General features: G+C 44.3%; 1 protein-coding gene across 5 annotated transcripts in view; it reads right to left on the reverse strand.

The window, feature by feature from the left end:
• Positions 1-2,898: 2,898 nt before the first annotated feature.
• The window catches only part of lingo2 (leucine rich repeat and Ig domain containing 2), a 219,669-nt gene continuing 205,218 nt past the window's right edge, over positions 2,899-17,349 (reverse strand). For all 5 annotated transcript variants that reach the window (XM_049002614.1, XM_049002613.1, XM_049002611.1 and 2 more), the window contains one exon: positions 2,899-5,900. In XM_049002614.1, coding sequence (XP_048858571.1) covers positions 4,035-5,888 — 1,854 coding nt within the window. In that variant the 5' untranslated portion in view covers positions 5,889-5,900 and the 3' untranslated portion in view covers positions 2,899-4,034. The remainder of the gene's footprint in view (positions 5,901-17,349) is intronic.

The following is a 17,349-nucleotide window of genomic DNA, read 5'->3' on the forward strand; positions in this document are numbered from 1 at the left end:
GAAATTTATTTTCAACCACTTACCACATTCATTGGCCATTTCAGAAGCGCTGAACCTTAAGTAAATCAGCTCGGGTGTGACAGTAATGACCCCAGAGTGGAATTCAGTCTGCACACAGTTACACAAACAGTCATTCTCTGCTGCTTCAAGGAGTGTGATTAAAACTCACTTGCCGATATAGTAAATTTGTTTAACACCCTTTGCAATAGCGAATTAAAATTATTTTAATTTAGAAGGCTTGATTCTGCTTGGGGGGGGGGGGCATTGACAAACATCTTTTAGATCAAAAAGGCTTTTCAGATCCAGCAGCAATTTTGGATGCTTCCCCATAATTCCTCAGCTAGTCCCTAAATAGTACTTCAGCTGGGTGAGCCACGATTGGTCCTTCTTCCGTGATACTGCAAGGCCGCAGTCGTGGAACAGGGAAGCGGAGCACATCAATATGGCTCTCCTTATGAAGCCCGGCATGAAATTAAGGTGGAAAAGGCCAGGTACCACTGGGCCTCTTGGTGTCCCTCACATGATTAGCATAGCCACTTTGGCTAGCACAGATCCACCGAAGTAAAACAATTCATGTGATTTAACCCCAAGAGCCCACGGAGAACCATCATTTTTTTTTCCCTCCACAGATTATGAAGATGTCCCCTTTTTCAGACTCATGGCTGTCATCCCACCTCCTAAAGCATGGGAAATAATGACAGGAAGATATCTGACTTGGCAGTTGCCTCTGCTGGCAGTTGCTGCTTGAGTGCAGCGTGTGGTCAGATGGTGACGTACACGTTCTCAGATTGGAAGCTGTAGGTAAGCATCCCGATGAAATATTCAGCCTCGATCATCTTAGGGGCAGACAATGGATAGAGAAGGAACAGGACCTTACATATTTTTAAAGATACCCTTCTAATTAAACATGTATTGGAGCATGTGTTGGATTCCACAGGACACTGGTCTCAGGAGGGTTACTTCAGTGTTCATCTCCCACGGTTCTGAGATCTTACGGTCATCGTGGCCAATGGTTATCTGCAACTGAATAGATCACTCTCTCTAAATCAGTCGCGCCAAGAGATCTTACGGTCATCATGGCTGATGGTTATCAGCAACTCAGGAGATCACTCTCTCGATGTCACTCACTTTGCGAGATCTTATGGTCATCTTGGCTATTGGTTATCTGCAACCTGAGAGATCAATTTCTCAGTATCAGTCACACCATGAGATCTTACAGTCATCATGCTGGCTGCTCATCTGAGATCTGACATGAGTCACTCTGTTCTTAGCAGGTATTAACAGAAGCTGTAAGTTATCATGATCAGTGAAACCTTTACCAAATTGAATAATTTTCTTCTCATTTACAACTTTAATGACAACTGACTTGGTTCTTTTATCACATACCAGGCCAAAGTAATGAATTGTTAAATTAGTTCTGCTTGAAAAATTCACATGAACTTTACCAGCATATGTGACACTTCCTAATGTTGGCAACCTTAAGATTATTACAAAATAAAACTGTTAAATTGTACAAAAAGGAAATTGCACATTGTAGCGCGGTCCTGGGTTTTCCGTGGTTATCGATATTAGGATAGATAGGATAGATTGATGACTTGGTGCTTTGTGGGACTTCAAGGAGATTCTACAGCATGAAAAGCTTGTGGAAAATTATTTTTTCCGGTCGGAGTTGAAATGCTGCTCTTGTGATGTGTTCAGATGCTAAGTATAGATGTTAAGAAGAAGAACACCGGCCATCTTCAGTATTTCAGAACTGAAACAGCATATGAAATGCCAGGCAGGAAGTTAAAAAAAACCCAATAAGAGTGGCATCACTCACAAGAGAGGAGCTTCAATGATTCATTCACTGCTGCGTCGCCATTCCCTGTATTTGCAGAGATGAGGGTTTTTTTTCCCCCCCGTCTGCTGAGGATATTCATGGCAGCTTGGGCTGGGGGGAAAAGAAGGGGGTTCTTTGCTTTCCTGTGACCTCAGCAGTAATTAGACGATGCATTCATGCGGCCGTTCTCGGTGAAGAACCGTACGCGGACCGGCTTCGGTCAACGTTCCCGTTTAAGTCAGATGATAGCGTGCAGGCCGACGTAAGCGTCGCGCCATTCGTCTTTTGTCATCTTTGTGCTGAGCACATTGAATATAAGGTTTAGGGCTTAGGATCCGTGTGACAGCTTTCTTTACTTCTCCCTGCGCCTCAGTATGTGTAATATCTTTGGCAATATGAATTGCTTCACTGCTGTGCCACTCTGATGCTCTCCAGACTCAAAGGCGGAACAGCAGGCCTGTTGGTAATGAGAGGGAGCACATTTTTGTAATAGATGCAGTGTGTTATTAGTCACTGTCAAGACATTGACGGTAGTAACCCCCTCCCCCCCCACCCCACAGCACCATGTCTTGTAACTTTCTGTTAGCTAATTAAGGCTATTTACTTCAATTGCGTACTTCGGCCGCTAAATGCAGTTTGCGCTGTAAGCAACTGGCTAGCTAATCTGTTTACAGTCATTTGTTATTTTCAGGAGGTTATTCAGATTCTCTGGAAGGAACAGCCCTGCAGTGACCATTAGTGTGGTGTGAATAGCACAAATTCTGGCTCTCCCAAGTGGATCGTGTGGAAAAATAACATGACAATGTGTGAGAAATTCGTGGGATTCGTTGACCCAACCTCTTCTCACACAATGCTAATTGAAATCCAAGTAAAAGGACAAATAAACTGGTAAATATTTAAAAGCAAATAAAATATCCTCTTTAAATGTATGACCTGTACCAATAACAAATAAGTGAAAAAACAGCTTTCTTGTTTTCCTAGAACTAAAATATCCATTAAAAGTACGTAACATTTGTGTCAATATAATTGTATGCGGTGTTTGACTTTCTATTGTATTCCAAACACATGCAAAAACACTGTTACAAATAATCTTTTTATTTGACATACATAGATTTTTTCGTTGTTTGTTTTGTACTTTTCACAATCTAAATGAGGTTTAACAACAAAATGAGAAGCTACCACAACAAATTCCAAATTTCTAACTGGGCGGGGGAGAAAAAGATGGAAATCTCATCGTAGTGAGATGGAGACACGTAACGGCAACTGGTCACCAAGAAAGTTCCTCGGGAGGGCGGGGCCAAGAGGACGAGGACATGGTGAGCGGAACAGGAGGACAGACTGTGATTAACGAGGCTGCCCGTAACGAGGAGGAGAAACGGCGAAGAAATGAACCGCACACACATTGTCCCCAAATAGAGTTTAAATAATTGGCAATTTCTAACTCTTGAAATCGGAGACACACGCATCATAAAACATTGGCTGTGTTTTATGAGAATAAACAAAAATCATTTTTATATATAACTTTTGTTTCATTATTCATAGTTTGCAGGGCGTCAGAGCAGTTTTCCCTATGATTATTTCAGAACATATCTCCTTGTGAGTTGGTCACCGGTATCATAAAGTCCCACTTAAATGATTTCAGGTTATCCATTTAGTATTGGTGAATCGACAAAGCCTGATGGTAATGCATTAATGAAAGGGGCTAAACTCAATTAGGCTGAGTATTGCTAAAAATGATGCAGGAGTGTCCAGTACATACATATACCTAACGTAGCATTAAGTATATATATGTAGTATTGTTAGTATGTTAAAATGTTCTATATCGTTGCTACTTTGCAGTGAATAAGCATGATGCAAGCCTTAACAAATAAGAGTAATTTGTTAAATACAAATTCGTACTGTACACACTTCAGTAACGTCTTTGTAATCCCCTCCGATTGTTTTCATGTAGACGGTAAAAATTGTGAAAAGCTGATCAAGGACACCAACGAACGGCCTTTCGTTTGAGGTCCATTAATACTGACTGGAAGGGTGACCGCCGACTCTGTACGGGTATCGCAAGCGATCTACATGCGGTATCTGTGATGCCTATCGCAGCTCTGCCTTCTGCCAGAGGTCCTGGCTGCAGTCTTTCCTGGGGTCGGCTCAGGAAAGCCACCACTATTTTCCAGAGGTTCCTGTTGCCCAGCACTGCCACCACAATCCAACAGCGACATTAAATCATCTTCATGTTAAACCGACGGGGTCCTGCTTGCTCTGCTCCTTCTGCTCCAGACCCATTTGCCCGTGGGACGTACTCTATATCAATGTTGTTTTTATGCTTTCCCTTCCCACGGCTCCAAACAAACAGGAGCAGGAAACAGAAGAGGACCACGCCCAGGAATGTGAAGCAACCCATGGCTGTCGATACCAAAATGGTCTTTAGGTCCAGACCGAAAGTCATGTTGTACAAGTTAGTCCCGTTGGCTGTAGTGTTGCTGGGGTCAGTGTAGTACTGAGAGGTCCTGTTGGCATAAAGCGACCTATCACTGGTGCCGCGACTTTTCACGGCTAAAGAAGCCGATAGGCTATCGTTCCCTGCAGCGTTGACAGCCATGCAAACGTACACTCCGGTGTCATGCGCTTCGGTGGCCCTGATCTCCAGAGTGCCATTAGCGTGGACGGTAACCCTGCCGTTGTTCCTGCTGGTGACCTGGCGTCGGCGTGGCGTGAACCAGGACACCACAGGCCTCGGGGTTCCGTCGGCACTGCAGTGGAGCCTCACAGGCTGGCCCTCATCCACGATGAGCGTCTGCGTCTTGTTCTCCCGGATTTTCGGCTTGGAGCACGTCACGTAGTAGGACAGCAGAGGCTCCTTGACATCCTGAAGGGGCCTTCCCCGGATCCCCTCCGGCGTGTTGCACTCAGGCTGCGTGTTGCCGAAGTGCATCGAGTGCCTCTTCTGCAAGATCCACATCAGGCGGCAGTCACACACCAGCGGGTTACTGTTGATCAGGAGGACCTCCAGGCTCTCCGGGGCCTGGAACACGCCCCGTTCCAAGGTGTCCAGCCGGTTGTGGGAAACGTTCAGCACCTTGAGCCACCGCATGCCCTGGAAGGCGTGCAACTCGATGGTGACCAGCTGGGCCCCTGCCAAGTGGAACTCGCGGAGGCGCACCAGGTCACGTAACATGCCCCCCTCGATGTGACTGATGCGGTTGAAGGAGAAATTGAGTACCGTGAGGTGAGACAGGTGCCTGAGGGCCTGGTAGGGGAAGGCAGACAGGTTGGTGTTGGTTACGAAGAGTGTGCTGAGGTTAAGACCATGCAGTGTATTGGCAGGGAACACATCCAGGGAGGGCCAGTTGTCAATCTCTAAATGCCTCAAACGTAAAAGCTTCTTGAAGGAGTAAGGATGAAGGGTACTGATGCTAAGATAACGCAAGTGGAGGCTGACGAGATTGTGAAGGTGGGACAGGGCCTCTGTGGGCACCATTGTCAGGTTACACCTCTCCAGGGTCAATGTCTCCAGGCTGAGTAGACCACTGAAGGCCCTGTGTGAAATGTATACTAGGTCATTATCACCTACTTCCAAGGTTTTGAGGTTGTGCAAGTCCTGGAACACATAGTCCAGCAGGATGACAATCTTGTTGTCGCTGATGTCCAGCAGCGTCAGGTTGGAGAGGCCGGTGAAAACTCCAAGTGTGATGAGCTTGATGCGATTGCCCTTCAGGCTGAGAGAGTGCATGTTTAACAACGTGCTGAAGGCGCCGGGTTCCACATTGCTAATGATGTTACCACTGAGGTCGAGTTCCTCCAGGTGGGTGTAGGACAAGAAATCATCGGGGTTGACTGCTTGCAGCTTGTTCTTGCTGAGATCCAGGACCCTGGTCTCCATGGGGATACCATCTGGGATGCTTTGCAGGCGCTTTCGGTGGCAGATGACGGACTTGCTCTGGGCGGAGCACTCACAGCGGGTGGGGCAGCTGAAGGCGGAGCTGATGAAGACGGCCACGAGGGCGAGCCCCAGGAATGGTTGCCAACATGATACGGCTGTATGCAGCATGACTTTGTTGATACAGTCTACCATTTTGTCATGACTCTGCAAGAGAGAAACAAAAATGAAGAGGGTGTTAATATTAACGCATCCTACACTCTTGGAAATGTAGAAAAAATAAATTTCACTCTCAAGAGTCATGGATGAAATATACATTGAGTTTATGCTCTGAAAGCATGTTGACATTGAGGGTCGTGTCCCAGTGGCGTCATACATGGTGTGTAAGGTGCGTATTCACCCCTTGTCATGAAAATGTACAGTACAGATTTTTGTGTGTGAAATTCGGAAATATTTACATTTAAGATCTGCGTTCCCCATCATCACGAAATACCGTGAATCGTGAAAATGCATCCTGCGCTCATGATTAGAATGAGTCTACTTATTTATGCATCTTGCGACGGCTAGTAAAGGTCCGTTGTCGTTTCACGCACACGGGGTGACAAGTAATTGTTCCCACGTACTGCAAGGAAATAAAAATCGCACAGCAAATAGACCATCGGTTTACTGTATTTTCAATTTCACCATCATTCTGAAGTGAAGTTTTCAGCAATTAAAAATATAATCACTGTAATCGCAATGAATTAGCTGAAAATCATTTAAAATATATATCTTGTTGCTAAAAACCTGTTTTTAGGAAGCAGTGTTTTTGCACAAATCTCTTCTCTCAATAACATCACCAATCTAATGCAGGAGGGATTTTGTGTGTAACCAGCCATATTTAGGTTAGGTTGACTTAACATCCATCAGCTTATGAATAGGTCATTTCACTGATATCTTAACACTAGCCCGGATTTTATGGGCGGCTTCCATCCATGTGCATTGTCATCTATATTAGCCCTATTATCCTGGAACTCCTATCAACAGCACACAATGCAGATCTACAGTACTGAAGCCACTCTGTGTTTACGTTCCCCAGAAGAAACATCAAATAGCCCACATTCTTTTAAAACGAGCCGACTCCAGTTTAGCATAATGGAAGATCATTTGCTTGACCTTTTAACTTGCCCATTATGGGCGTTTATTGATTCCCCCCCCCCCACTTCCGCATTTGGAGGAAAACACCCTCATGGGTAAATAATGAAAGATGTCAATTCTCAAGCAGAAGAAGACAATCAAGGACCAAAGGATGAGCTGTCCCTGGTGCTACTGGCAGGATGCAATGTTGCTAATGTGCAGGAAAATGTGGTTTGAGAGCACAATCCAATGAGGTGAGTGACAGAGATTAAAATACATTGATCGTCACAGGGAACCTCGGGAGCTAATATACAAAGGTGTAGGGGTTAACGAAAAAGTGTCCAGTTGAAAATCAATTTCAATGTCAAAATACTTCTGAAAACAAAAGCTGTAGAAATCAAATTAAATCAATGGCTGAACCTGATCTAGATGTATTCGTACTTATTAAGATCTGAGGGAGAAGGGGTGAAGGTGGCCTAGGGAATGCAGATCAGCAATATATCATCGGTTTCTCATTACTCTAAGAGAAAACACCTTTCCTTTTCAATATCTGAGATCTCATTCTTGGCTTAGCTAGGCCGAAGTGTCTTTCTTGGAAGAGGTCTAACTGTACAGTATTGGTTTAAGGTGGAATGCTCCAAGATGCCTTTCTTCTCAAGATGATGGACCATTTCCAATGGACAGGCCTTGACATGCCGCAAATACCCCTCTAAGGAAGTCTTCCTGGGGCCACAGAATCATTTCTGCAATCGGTCATGAAGCGATGGTGCTAATAGTGACATTCACAGCATTAAAGTTTGTCATTATCAACAGGAACTGGAGTAATAAAGGCATGATTGTCCAACATTAGATAATATTCAAATTAGCACACTAAGAAAACCTTCATTTTTAGCGTTATTAATATCATTATTTTTCACCCTGCTGAAAAAATGACCAGCACCAAGACAACATACGCTGGTATTGCCACCATGTCCAGCTGATAACCAAGACCATCAAAATGCATGTTAGTCATGTTGGGAATACCAGTATACGTGGTGGTTTGTGCTGGCATACTGGGGTAGTAATATTATCAAGCTAAAGATTATTGATAAAATTGCTTGAGTAACCTTACCGAACAGCTATTCCAAGATTTTCCAGCAAATATAAGCGTGGTGATTTTTTTTTTTTTTGCTTTAAAGTTATATTGTTGTTGCCTGGATACAAGCAAATAAAAATAAAAACTGAAAATGGATCAGCCCAGATCATCCTGTCGTGGTGTCACAGGATACAGATCTGTGCATTTTTGTGGTATTTTCCCTGTTGTTATCGTTTCCTGCAGAAAGCCAGAAAATTAGCATCACCCACTGATGCTGTATTGCAGGGTTGTGCACTTTTGGTAAATCCCATAATCCTCTTAATGAGGGGGAATTACCACACTGTGAAAATGTCATAAACAATTCCAAAATTACTACATCAGTCATGTCTAAATCCATTCTCCCAGACAGACATCTGGATGATTATAATACTGACTTTTGTTCAGATAAGCTGGTGCATGGCATAATCCATATTTATGTGATTCTGAAATTGCACATGCAGCCATTTCAGAAGATCGTCTATCTTAAAAAGCAGCATGTATATGCGTGGAAAAAAGTGTAAAAAAAAAAACACAATTTGCTCGAATTCGTTTGCAAGGCTACCATGACAATATGCAAAAATGTCATTTACTGTTCACTTGCAATGATTCGGCAACCCTCTTATATTGTACTTAACTTGAAATATGAACATTAATAATATTTAGAGCTATCTGTGATATTTCCACTGTACTGTAACCGACACTTACCGTCTTTAATGCTTGCGAGATAAATCTGACCACCAGGGGGCAGATCAAGGTTGCCACTTTTGGTCAACCACTAAACCCAGAGACCCTCATAATCTATAAGGAAGGTGCATGAGGAAGTGCTATTCAAAATCGTAAATAATATAAGATAGACTGCATATCAGCTAGACTACAAGCAGTGTTTCCCAATCAGGACCTCAGGGACCTGCAAACCATCCTTGTTTCTGAGGGAGCAAAAACATGGACCATCTGTGGGTCGCCGAGGACCGAACAGGGAAATACTGGGCTAAAGTAAAGTCATTGTCACTATACCGTTCAAACTGTCCACTTTATTATCCCCTTGGACAGCCGTACTCTCTTGGTAGTGCTGACTCATCTGGTCAGTGACTCCACTTTGTGATTGATTAGCAAAGTGAGTAAACAAGACATCGGCCAGCCTCGCTGGGAAATGACTCCCAGAAAAGTCATGAACTTTTGTAAATAATTGGTTCATTTACCACCTATCTGCAATCCACAGTCTTAGTGCAGAAGACTAACTCCTGACCAATCACTGTACCACAAGAAAGTAGAATTTCCTAAACTAGCCTTCAAGGGAGAAAAAAAAACCTCTTCCATTAGAAATGAGCACAGAGCCTTTCACAAATCATATCAAGGACACTTGACAGAGTTACAAGTGTTCTGCTCTACAGGGATCAGAAGTTAGTCTTTCTGTGAGGACGAAGCATGCTTTGGCTACGCTGCTGAGACCAAGCAGCCTGAGACACTGTGGCCAAAATGATTTGCACTACAGTCGACGTTTGATTCCCCTGCCGTTTTGTAAACATGTCTGATGAGGGTATGGAAATGGAGAATAAGAAGACCTGGACTTGGGCCCAGTACAAAATCCACTAACATATATGCGGAAAAATAAAAATAAGAATGTTTGAAAGGGATGTATACCGCATGTAAGCATTTAGCGCCAATGTTTTGACGCTTAACCAAGCTACACAAACAACACAATTGCTATCATGACTTAAATGCAAATAGTAATTGGTTGAGTTCATGCTACAGTGCACGGAAAATGGAAAACTGGCCCCTCTCACACAGTTCCTAATGATTCCTGGCAAGTAATAAGGCGGAAATATGAAAATACAACACATCCGATGAATGGTTATGATTTTAGGGCTACTGTTTTTATTAGAACATTTTACTGCACCGATGTGAGCTAGTTGGAAGAGGAGCCTTGCACGTGGGGTTGGCGAGGGAGGCCCGCATAATCTGGGGAGCCGAAGTGATGCCTGTGAGAGTGAGTCAGTGAGGGAGCGTTTCACGCCGAAAGTCTACAGAACGTCGCATCACAGAAATGCAGCCTGCTGGTGGCAGCGTGGTCGAAGGCTGGTCCTCCGAAGGTGCTAGAATCTGGGACCCTGATGTGGGGATGGCGGAGCATTTTCACCTACACCCCCCACCCCCAACCATTAAGCACCACCGCCTCTCCCAGTATGGGCAAGACTGAGAAACACCGTGCTGACGCTTTACTCAATGCAAATTACAACAGAGGGCACAGTCTCCCAGCATGCACTGCAAGACAAATACTGGATAAGTTTCTTGACACAGGAACATACTGACATTACAAAAGAAAAGCCCTTCAGCAAAATGGACAGAAACAATACTAAACCCGAATAAATGCCTTTCATTTGTTGTCAATAAAGTAAATACATGTAATAATAGTATATTTCAGGAAAATACAGCACTGGAGTTTAAGTCTGATTCATGGTTTGCTGATTGTACCCATTGGCTTAATAAAAATCTTATAAGAAAGATAATTATCAAGCAGGGGTTCTGACTGGAACAGAAATGCATATTTAAAATGTTTATATTTATCAGAGCCACTGAGTAATTAGTCTCGAGGCACCAGAATCTGTGAAGCACCAAGAACATTAGAACATCTCCTTCCTGGTCTTAGTCATCGTACTGGAGTAGGATCAAGGGTTCCGTTCCCCGTGAAAAGCTGGTCGCATGACAGAGGGCATCCGATCACGTGTCCCATTAAGGATGCTGAGGTCCTGGATTTACGAATAATCCTTGCTGCTTCTAAAGGGCTCAAATATGAGTCTAAATCCACTTGATCAAGTAGTAAAATAAATAAAACAAAGACGCAGCAGAATGGAATGTGAACCGCAGAGAGGATCATCGGAGAGGATCTGGATTCCAACATACATTCTCATCAGTAGGTTAATGGGAAAGACAACGTGATCTCCTACTTTGGCAGGTTTCCGCAAACCCGGTGCGGTGCTTCTCTTTGGGGGAGCCGGATGAAACCCCACATCACTATTCCGCGTGTTACTTTAGCCTAATATTTACGCACTTGGGATAGTTGGGGTGTGACACCACGTCACAGCAGAATCCAAACGTCCTGCTAAGCTCACCTAACCCAGGTACAGAGGTGGGTAATTCAGGTCCAGAGAGTCAAAGTCCAGACCGGGATTTTGTTTCAACCAACTAGCTGAACACTCTGTGACTGTGACTCTTTATGCTCAACTGGTTGGTTGAAACAAAATCCTGGTCTGGACCTTTACTCTCTGGACCTGAATTACTGAAATCTGCCCAGGAATGGGTCTGTCAGGTTTGGCGTCCCCAGCTGGTGCGGCCAGATGGCAGCGCACGGCAGCGTGGGAACGTTATTCAGACGAGTCTGAATTAATAATGAGCCTATAGTAGTCAGCCTGGGAATCGGGGAGCATCCTCGGGAAACAGAGGGACCTTGTTGTGTGGTAGCTGAGCCAGTCCCTATCCAAAGGTCTGTATCCAGAGACGTGGGCTCACGTGTATGAAAATGTTGCTGCAAGGATCTGAGGGAATCGGTGGCGCTCCAGCCGGGGTCAGCCTTATGGTGCACAGACAGACGTGATTACGCCAGGGTCTGTGCTGCGTTCGTCTGGGGGCTCCAAGGCCATCCTTCCCAGCAGCTGCCCCGGGCTATGGCTCAGCACTTGCCCCCCCACAGGTGATCGCACAGGTGTTGAAGAAGTGCAGACAACCTGGCTGGTTCAATAAAGGCCCCGCCCACCATCGTGGTAGCGGGTAGCGCAACACTCACGCGGATCGACTCGTAACCCCAAGGTTAATGGCTTATGTCCCAGCAGGAGCTCTGATGTAATAGCCTTAATTAAGGCACTTAACCTGAACAACTTCAATAAAAATATCCTGCTGTATAAAGAACTTTAAGAGGCTGAACCTGAAATAATGTAAATGCTCAGAGTGATACATGGGGAGAGGTCAGAACTCCTATCGCACTCGTTCATCACAATCTGCTCATTTACAATTTAAATAACTGTCCTTCGTCCAAAAGGAAGTTACTTTGCTAGGTATCCAGCCATAGAAAGATATGAGAATATATCGTAGTCACAGCACAGGAAGTATTCATGCGGGAAGGTTCCAAACCCTACGTGAGCCCAGATTCGAAGAGGTTCAGCTGGACTAGACTAGATTGGAAAAATGCATAAAATTATGTTCTGCAAACCTTTCCAGTTTAGTGACTTATTCGTGCTATTGTGCACCAGCTTTCCCATAATTCATGTCTTGAAGCCACCTACCAATCTAGTACTTGACTTTACTATCCTCTATCTTCCCTATATTCTCTAGCAATGGAAAGGCAATTACCTGCCTCCATATTTTATCCTAAGTGTGAAAGCAGCAGGGAAGTGAGCAATTTACAGTGGGATGTCCCAACCCCGGACCCCATGGTGCCGTGAATTATATCTCTATGTAAAGCCTAGAACAGCGAGTTCTTGTATAGTGTACCTGGCTGCCTGTTTCCCTCGACTCAATATATTATTTACGGAGAACAGTGGTGACATGTGGAGGTTGTCAATAGCATGTTATTTTGAAGACTGCTGAAGCAGACATATATAATTTAAATTGCCACAGAGAAGTGCTGCATATGTTTGAGGCAGGATCCCTGATCCTTGCACAGTGAATGATCTATTCTATACATGAGCCCAACAGTTCCACATTGCTAATTATTTTTTTTTTGTGACTACTAAATCGTTCAGCTGTATAAACTGTAAACACTGTGATGAATAATAAAAAAACGCTAAAAAGAAATAAAAATGAAAAATTGCAAAAAAAAAAATTATATACATAAAATAAGTAATATGTAAATTTAATGTAAAATTTGAGAAAATATGCTGCTTTGGTTTTTGCATATCTGAACTGGCATTCACTGTGACATAGTAATTCCACCACGGATAGTATATCCCCCATACTCTTGACATACTCTTGAAATATTATCAAATGAAAGTGAAAATGAAAGTTCATGTGTATTAAAAAAAAAAACAGAGGTTCTGGAGTGGTCGCTGCTATGAGCGCCGAGAGACGGAACGGACCTTTGGCCTCCCAGTCAGGCGGACCCCAAGCAAACCGCCTTCATGGTTTCCGTGACGACGTGGCACTCCCTCTGCGGCTCCGACTATCTTAAGAGAATTCAAACACCAGCATTTTCTCAGCAGTCTAGCGCACAGAGCGAAAAACTCACATCGCGGTGACAACTGAGAGGAATGGCAGCTCAGCAGGATCACACCTGTCGGTCTGACACGGCTCTCAGGAAACGTCCGGCGCTTAAAAGCTCCAGGTTGCCGTCTATAATCGACCCAGTTTAATCGTTCTGGACAACCTCTGCAGATCAGGCTCCCCACTCTCCTTCCAATGCCCCTCCCTTCGTCCAGAGTCTCTGGAGTTACTCATCATTTGCAGCGATTTGCATCGTGATGAGTCGGTGGACGATGACGCCGGTTCACTTTGGGAGCGGCGATGAATGCGCACCTCATGGTCGATTCAGTTAGGGAGTCAACGTTCGCGAGAAATGCCGCAGACATTTCAGCTGCTTACCCCGGCATCCCACAGTAACGCAAACTGAATAGAGTGAATGACCACAGAAAAGCAATATAGGGACTATTGTGCAAAACTAAGGCGCGTTCGCCCACATCTGGGTCATGGCTGTTAATCATCGTTATTGGCCGCAGAGGATAAGTATGATGCATTACGGCCATCACACAGGCATTCAACTTATTACTGGGTTTATTATATCTTATCTTTCTTTTTCGTACGGTGATCCTCAGTGAAGCTGGCGTCGTACGAACTTCTGGGATTTTACACCACTGGTCAAGAACTGAATTAAATGCAGACCATAATCTCTTCACAGTAACGTTGCAAAGAATGTGCACTGAAAAGTAGTTTTAAACTGGAAAAAAAAAAAATCATTGGCAAATTAACCCATACTTAACCTGCAAATAAGGGTTAAGATGCACATGCTTCAAATCATTCACAGTATATTTTATTAACAATAACTATTAGTGGTGCAATTTACAGGCAGTCCCCATAATCCATTCCCTAAGCCTGTCTTTAAGTTGAATTTGTAGGTAAATCAGAAAAATAATAGTACAGCCATAATAATAATAATAATAATATTATTAATAATAATAATAATAATAATAATAATAATAATAATAAAAGTAACTACATCCGCACAAGCTGACGAATCCATGAAACCACGCAATGTTTTCACCAGTGCCACAAAGTAGTGTATGTATTTGTTATTAAAAAGTATTGTATTTAATTCGACTTCTTAATATAATAGGCAGAGGTGTCTGTAAGCTGGACATTCCTAACCTGGGGGCTGCCTGTATAAGTAATTAAAATGTTAAAAAAAAAACAGATAGTACCATTGAATTATTAAGGTATAAATTTAGTTAAGTTCACTCTACTGAAAAATAAGTGCTTATGGTTTGCGGACCATTATTTTGATATAAAATATGCAATGTTAATTATCTAAATAATCTAAAACTTCATGAAAAGCACGGCTTCTCCAAACCCCAGCGATGCAGCATGACTCATGTGAGGGCAACCATATCAACAAGGGTCGATGGGCCAAACTGCTTTACTACAAAGCTCGTGCAAGATAGTGAGTGAAGTATTTGCAAAGGGATGCTAGAACACTAGGAAAACAAAGAACGCAAACTTTTTAATAAAAATGTTTGCCATTTAGAGAAAAAAATGGCAACATTTAGCGGCTGCTAAACGGAGCGCGACCCAAAGCGTTGCCCCCAGTCTCGCTTCCAGTCAGCCGCTTGTCTCAGGCTCCCATCAGTGCAAACAAGAAGAGACAAACTACTCAGCTGTACCCTGCAAGGATCTCTGTAAGCTAACCTGATAAATCCATGTATTACAATGCTTACAGGTGGCCAAATGCCATGTTTATTAGGGTTAGAGGGGTGTGTGTGTGGAGGGGTGGAGACAATCACCCTTTAAACGCAGCTGACTATCTCCCCGGACAGGAGTCGTTTGAAAAGCGAGCAAAGTAGCAAATCGTGACTGATGAGGCAGGAGCCGAAGCGGGGGCCTGGTCTGTGGCGGATCGGGCCCTGATGAAGAGGTCTCTGCAGAGAATCGTTTATTAGTGGCGTTAATTAAATGCAGCTGTCCTGCCGCCTGATTGGAATGGATGAGGATTTGCAGATGTAGATAACAGCTCCGTGGCACAATAAGGCACCAAAGTCGAGCGCATCTGTGAAAAATGGGCCCAGTTTTGAGGACCTTTCGTGGGGTTGCAGTACTTCCCCAGCATGACATCTCTTTGCTTGATTCGGTCGTGGCTCTCAGGACGGAGAATGTTTCCGCCATTCGCCACGTTTGTTGAATAATTACTGCTCCTTCGGGGATTATATAATCCGAGCCGTCTCTGAGGCGGAGGTCGGAAAATACTGTGATCCGAAGTGCATACGTTTGGAAAAAAAAACAGTGCTTTAACTGAGGAGCGGTCAAGCAGTAGAACGATATGTGACTGCTGGGATTCAGGAAACCGGGTGGCACAGAACACGGTATGCCACAGAAACAAAAATGGCCGACCACAACCCCTCACATTCTTAGTTGGAAACTGCCTCAGAATTTTCCAGATTTCAGGAAAAATAGCATGGAGATGGAGTTCAGTGATGCTTGTCTGTGTGAGGGAGGGGCGGCATTATATGCCTTTTTACAGCTAAACAGGAGATATCCCTGTTTTACGGACCCCCTGAGAAATAAGTACATGCAGTATCCACTCCTTGCCCTGGTTCATAAAAGCAAAAAGGCAATAAAAGGGCCACCCTCAGTAGGACTTGCTCCTAAAAACATCCGACTCTCCAAGGGGCTGTTATCGCGTCCTGCATTGCCGTGGGTCACCCAGGGTAGAAGTAAAGGGACATAATGGTCAACTTCTGCCCCTTCTCTTCAGTGCTATGGCAGAAGTCCTATGTTTACTACTATTTGCAGCAATAAATCAAAAGCTCAGGGGGATGGTGATATACAGGCAGCATGCACTCCTGCAGGGCTCTGTGCCACACCCTCCCTTTGAAGAGACATCAGACAGGTGGCGGTGTAGTACTTCCAGGGGCCAGCTGGAAGGTGGTGGCCCCCTTCCCTTCTTGTCTATCTTCAGATCGAGCACAGCGAGCCTCGTCCATCCAGACGGCACTGAAATACGTCTTCCGTGCTCAGCCGGGCGAGGCTACAGCTACACCCCCAAGGATCAGTCTGACACGTGGCTGCTTTAGATGATGCCCATAAGAAACCGCCGCGGACAGAAAATGATCTTCCGGCGGCGAAACAACAAATTGCCAAGATGTCACGGTGCGGCCTTCAGTGACTTTCCCAAAGGCAGGCAGGAAAGTCATAAAATATACATGCCTGTGGTTGTGTTCTCACCACCACTGGTTCTTAAGTTCTGTAATCCTCCACGTCCATAAGCGGCGAAAATGAAGGAGATGGGCGCATAAATAATTAATGCCATCTAAGCCACAAATAAGGGCTAGAAGGATGTGGGACCAGGCCTGGTCACTGCATTATTCTTCCACGTCACACTCAACTTGCACCTGCCAGAGACCGCGGACAAAACATGAACGCATGGGTGCAGCATCAGAACAAACGGAATTTATACATGTTTTACGTGCGTTGCTATTAAGCCCGGACCGTTTTCTGCGATGCTGCTGCAAGTTGCTAGTTGACGCTAGTTGTCTGTTTGATTGAAGAGCTCCCTGAAACATACCCTGAGCGTGACCTTCACATGCCATGCCTAGGGATTCCCGCAAAGTACATCTCCCTCACAGATGTTTCCACCTCAGGCCTGAGTCTTCACATGCCAGTAAATCAAAAGGCATTTTTATTACGAAGAAAAGAAAAAAGAGAATCACGATAAAGTCCCATCGTAGAGTGTTTTCGATGTGGTCCAAACAGTTTGCGATGGGTTGCCTTGCGCCTGTAGCTTCCTAGATAGGTTCAGAAGCCCTGAAGTTGTGCAGCGGACCAATGGGTGCGGAAAATGGAGGAACGCATGGATGGCTGGATGATCCTAACGCTGTACATATTTCAGAATCCTCGGCAATGGTGTGCTAACATCGTGCCGCCACTTACTTTCTGTTAATTTACATCACTGAGACTCCTCTCAGCCTCAAGCGCAATCAATAATAAAATAGCTATGTGGCTGTTATCGTCCCTTTCATTCCTCGCCGTCACGTTGAGCTTAATTCATCATTAAGTCAGGTACACAAATATGCTCTGGGGAATATTTTGGAGAGCAGATGTGCAACAGTAATGTAATGTCCATTGGACTGAACGTAAAAACAATATGCTTTGTCATACATTGACTTAGTGTGTGCCCTGTGATGGGTTGGCGGCACGCCCTGGGTTATTTCATGCTTCGCACCTGTAGCT

The sequence above is a fragment of the Brienomyrus brachyistius genome, unplaced genomic scaffold, assembly GCF_023856365.1.
Source record: "Brienomyrus brachyistius isolate T26 unplaced genomic scaffold, BBRACH_0.4 scaffold70, whole genome shotgun sequence".
Classification (NCBI taxonomy): domain Eukaryota; kingdom Metazoa; phylum Chordata; class Actinopteri; order Osteoglossiformes; family Mormyridae; genus Brienomyrus; species Brienomyrus brachyistius.